The following is a 5242-nucleotide window of genomic DNA, read 5'->3' on the forward strand; positions in this document are numbered from 1 at the left end:
GCGGTACGCGGGCCTTTCACTGTTGTGGCCTCTCCCGTTGTGAAGCACAGGCTCCGGACGCTCAGGCTCAGCGGCCATGGCCCACGGGCCCAGCCGCTCTGCGGTATTTGGGATCTTCCCAGACCAGGGCACGAACCCGTGTCCCCTGCATCGGCAGGCGGACTCTCAACCACTGCGCCACCAGGGAAGCCCGACAGGTGAATTCTTAACCACTGTGCCACCAGGGAAGTCCCTATATTTTTATACTATTGTAAGAGGTATTGTTGCTTAAATTTCATTTCCCATTTTTGGTACCGGTACATGGAAATACAGCTGACTCTGTTTATTGCCTGTGCCCTGTGCCCTCGTTAGATTCCATGTTCCCTAGGATTTTTCTACGTAAATGAACCTGTCATCTGTGACAGAGACTCTTCCACTTCTTTGTTTTAAATCTCTGTGCTGCTTACCTCTTTCGTCCCGTTACAGTGTTGTAACCGTGTCCTCTTATAGTTAGAATGTCATAAACCTATAAAGTTCCACGTGGAGGTAGGCAGTCCTGGAAGTGTAGGCCTCTGCCGGTGCCCGTTCAGGGGGAGCCGCCTGCCTCTCCTGGCAGTGACGGGATGCTGCTTTGACTTTAGAGTCTCTCTTCATCAAGCTGATCACGTTCCCTTCTCTTTTCTAGTTTTCTTAGAGCTTTTGTCATGAAATCTTGTTGAATTTTGTCGGATGCTTTTTCTGCATAGTTTATTGAGATGATTTTCTCCCTTTTAAATTTGTTCTGTTAGTATGAGGATTACATTAATTGATTTTGGATATCAGACCAACCTTGCGTTCCTTGGACGATGTTATCCGTTTTGTATGTGGTTGGGTTCAAGTTTCTAATATTCTTTGCAGGATTTTTGCTGCTCTGTTATGTGGCTTTTGCTGTTCTTTGCTTTTAGATTCTTTGTTTAGGTTTTGGTATCAGGGTAATGCTGGCCACGTAAAATGTAAGTGTCCCTTCTTGTCTGTTTTCTGGAGGACTCTATAGTATTGATATTACTTCTTTAAATATTTGATGGTGAAGTCGTCTGTATCTGTAGGAATGTTTTTGAGAACAAATTTAATTCCTTCAGTAGGTGTAGAGCTGTTTAGGTTTTCTGTTTCTTCCTGAGTCAGCTTTGATAATTCTTGTCTTTCAAGGAATTTTTCTTTTGCATCTTAGCTGTCAAATTTATTGACATTTGGGATTCATGCTATTTCCTTATCTGGGTGGGAGGTATGACAAGGAGGGAGGCTCTGTGGCGCTGGCGGCCACGTGACCAAATCCCGAGGGGAAACGTGGCGTGTGTCCCTGCGTTTCCTGTGGCCTCTGGGCGACCTGGGAGGAAAGGGTCCCTGCACCGCGTCCTCAGCCCACGCCCCCTTAGGCTGGTGCAGGGTCTCCTTCCTGTGCCACCCCCGTCCCCCTTTCCGCATGCCACAGCTCCGTGTGACCCAGGGGCCAGCGTTGGCCTGGGTCAACGCCCGGGGCATCCACCTCGGCAGATGGTACCTCGGCAGATGGTACCTCGGCAGATGGCACCAGGCTCCATGGGTGGCCTGTCCGGAGCTTCCCATGTTCAGTCCGAGGTGGCCTGGTGCCCATGCCCGCTGCTGCCATGTGGGGGTCCCACAGGGGGCAAAGAGGGGCATCTGTGCTGCAGCTTGAAGGTCGGGAGGGTCTCTGGTGTCTGTGCCCTGCAGCCAGGCCAGGGCCCTTCCCTCGCTTGGCTTGGGGCCTGTGAGCCCGCAGGAGGCCTGAGGACAGGGTCTGCCCTGTGTCACTCCATCCACAGGGGCAGTGGTCAGCTCTAGGCGGTGAGGGGCTGGTCTTTTCAGCGCCTTCCCCGGGCCCGGCCTCCCCATGTTCCTGGGTGTGGAGGTGGGAGTCTCAGCATGGCCCCCAGAGGCCTGGGAGGGGGCCGGGCTTTCCTCAGCGGTGGTCCCAGGGCCACCTGTGTGGCCGCCGTGCTTCCTGGGCCCCGACCAGTGCTGACCCCCAGCAACCTTTCCACAGGGAGGGCTCACGGCTGGGGCCTCGGGGCTGCAGCTGCCGAGCCCGTGGCTTGGGTGTGGGGTCCACGGGGGCTGGGAGGTGAGGGGCCTGGTGACGCTGACCTGAGTTCACCGTGTCATGTCGTTTCTCCCCTCCCCCCACCTCGCCCGCCCCCCTCCCGTGTCCGTCCCTCCCTGGGCCTATCTTTACGTCCTTCCCGTCTGTTCCCTTTTTCCTCTGCACGACTCCTCCTTTCCTGTGCGCTTCCCTGTCCCTCCGCGAGCCCCCCACCTGCCGTGCTGCCCTTCTGTGTCATCCCCCCTTTCTGCTGCCCACCCCCCCGGTCTTCTCTCCCCTCCACACCCACTCCAGGCATACGGTGCAGCAGCAGACCAACCACGCGATCGCAGCCAGCACCAGTGCCCTGAAGCAGGTGGCTGAGCTCCTGCGGGGCTGCTCCCGGGTATGTTCCCTGGGGGCCGGAGGGGGACGGGGCCCGGGGCGCGGGGTGGGGAGACAGATACTGACCACGCGGCTGCTCGGGGCAGAGGTCGCACGTTCCTCTGTTCACTGGGCCGTGGGCCGGGCAGCGGTGCAGATGCCGTGGGCTCCTGGCCTCCTGGGCAAGGGTGCCCTGTCCCCCTGCCCTGCTCTACGTGCCCCTCACCCACCTGCTACCTCTGCGTGTGCCCTTCCTGCCACTGCACTCACTGTTGGCCTCCTCAGTGTGGTCACGGCCACCGCATCCCAGGCCACGGCCCCTTCACAGCCCCCATGTCCCCGCCGCCCCTCCCCACTGGCCTCTCACGTGCCTTCCAGCCCTGGCTGGCTGTCTGTTATCCACACCCTGCCTGCTCCCCCAGAGGTTGGGGGAGCCCAGAGCATGCAGTGTTGTTAAGCCCTCGCGGGTTACAGAGCAGGGGCCTGTTTTCTTCAGTGAAGCCTGTTTGTTGCCCATTCGTTTACATGTGGCCCAGGGCTGCCAGCAGCTACAGCAGCAGAGACCCACCTCCAAATCCTAAAAGCTGAAGTGTGGCCCCTCGCAGAGAGGCCCTGCCTCTGGCGAGGAAGACTTAGGCCCCGTGGTGAGCCCCGCGGGCGCCGTCCAGCAGTGGGCAGGCGTGGACCACTGACGCTGCTCAGCCTGGGCGAGCACGGAGCTCCTGCGGGGTGAGAGGAGCACGTGTGTGTTCTGTTCGTCCGAGGTGCCCGGAGGTCCCTTTGGAGACAGAAAGCAGATGTGGTAGCCTGGGCTGGAGACTGGTCTCAGGAGGACACAGAGGGCTTTGGGGGTGATGGAAATGTTCTAAAACCAGGTGCTGGTGGTGGTTGTACAACTGAAGCTTACACTTAAGGTGAACTGTACACTTAAGATAGATGGATTTTTACCTAATAAAGTAGACCCAGCTCGAACACTTGAGTTACACTTTGGTAAAAAACGTCCTAGGATTAGGGGTCAGGAGTCCCTGCGTGGCGTGGGCAGGGTGCATCCGAGGTCTCAGGTGTAGGAAGCGCTCAGAGCGTTGCTGGGAGCGGCGGGCACTGCTCTGCATGCGACATGACAATCACAGCCTGGTCGTCGGGACCAGAGGCAGGTGCCTGGTCCTGGCCTTCGCCCAGGGTTCACGCAGCACAGGGCAGCGTCTGCAGCGGTTCTGAGGCCTCGGTGTTCATGGGGCTGTTCACGTGTGGCCTTGTGACGCATGTCCCCGGCTCTGGGTATGTCACGAGGGCTGGAAAGCAGAGTTGACCCCCTTGGGAGTTCAGAGGGCTCACTTTTAGGCTAATACATCCTTCCTTCTTTCCATACACCCACCCACCAGCCCCCCTGTCTGTCCATCTGTCCCTCCATCCATTTACCTGCCCATGCACTGACTGACCCAGCCATCTACCCACCCATCCATCCATCTGAGAACCAACAAACGTTTATTGCACACCTACTCTGCCAGATGCCGGGAGAACACAAATGAGGTCCTGCGGGAGGACGTCTTGTCCAGGCGGGCAGCGTGGGCCACTGCTCTCGCAGGGAAGAAAGGCTGAGCCCATCACCTGGAGCTGGTGGTGGATCACGTGGGCTGCAGAGCTGGAGATGTTTTGCTCTAAAGCACTAAATAGTCCCTTGGGCTCTTAGGTCTGTCCTGGGGCATACATATGGTACCAATTGTAAGAGCCTTACCTGGACACTGAAACAGATTCCACAGAGCTGCAGCCACACGGAACTGTGAGGCCCAGACGCGGCCAAGTGCCCTGGAAGGGCAGGTGTTGGAGAGCTGGTCTCCCGAAACGCGCCTGGCCTGCTGGTGCCCCGGCTCCTTCTCACCCATGGGCTTGCATGGGGTGTGTGGTGGCAGTGAGGGCTGGGTTCTGGGACTTGAGACGCAGGGTCTGGGGAGTGTCCAGGGCCCTCCTGGGAGCTGACAGGAGGTGCTGGGGGCAGGAGGGGACCAGGAGCCTGTGTCCGCGTCCTGGTCCAAGGACACTGGGACTGGCGTGGCTCCGCTGGTGCTGTGTGGTGAGAGAGGAGGGGCTGTGGCTTCTGATGGCCTGGAGGTGCCAGGGTCCAGGGCTTGCTTGCCCATTCCCTCGTTTGTCAGTATGCCTTGAATGCTGGCTCTGTGCCGGGCATCATCCTTGACACTGGGGTGCAGAGGCGAACAAGAGATGAGGTCCCATTCCAGCAGGAGGACAGAGGCCGTGTGTGAGTGCTGAGGTGCTGGGGGCAGGATGGATGGTGTGCCGACTGCAGTTCTGATGCTGGAGATGAGATGCAGCCTCACCACCCGTGTGACCCTGAACAGGCCACTTAGAACTTGTGCCCAAGATCCCCTGAGCTGTTAGGTGGGGATCGTAACACCTCTCACCCGAGTAGTTTGTTTTGGGGACAGGACAGGCATATCACGTTAGAGCAGCTGGCCCCGAGGTCAGTGTTGACGATGCCTGTGGTTTGGGTGGAGATGGTGTTCACGGTGATGCTGGCTGAGCCCGTGGAGCCCTTGCTGGTGTTTGAGGTGATGGAGCTGACGACACCGGCTGATGAAGATGGGGATGAACCCAGTTCTAATGGCAGAGGGGGTGGTGACGGCCGTGAGGCTGGAGATGGATGGACGGGGACGCTGTGGTGCAGGTGCTGCCGGGAGGGACGGGAGGGGCACAGGAGCATAGCGAACTGAAGCGCCCAGGGATGCAGGGGCCGCGGGGGCAACATGAGGCCTCGGCAGCCTGTTGAAGCCCCCCCCCCCCCCC

General features: G+C 58.7%; 1 protein-coding gene across 1 annotated transcript in view; it reads left to right on the forward strand.

Moving 5' to 3' along the window:
- Positions 1-5242, forward strand: part of TSNARE1 (t-SNARE domain containing 1) — a 55149-nt gene that overhangs the window by 16292 nt on the left and 33615 nt on the right. Inside the window, exon 6 of the mRNA XM_007464625.1 lies at positions 2372-2462. Within this exon, the coding sequence (XP_007464687.1) occupies positions 2372-2462 (91 nt within the window). The remainder of the gene's footprint in view (positions 1-2371; positions 2463-5242) is intronic.

This window comes from Lipotes vexillifer, unplaced genomic scaffold, assembly GCF_000442215.2.
Source record: "Lipotes vexillifer unplaced genomic scaffold, Lipotes_vexillifer_v1.1 scaffold394, whole genome shotgun sequence".
Lineage (NCBI taxonomy): Eukaryota > Metazoa > Chordata > Mammalia > Artiodactyla > Lipotidae > Lipotes > Lipotes vexillifer.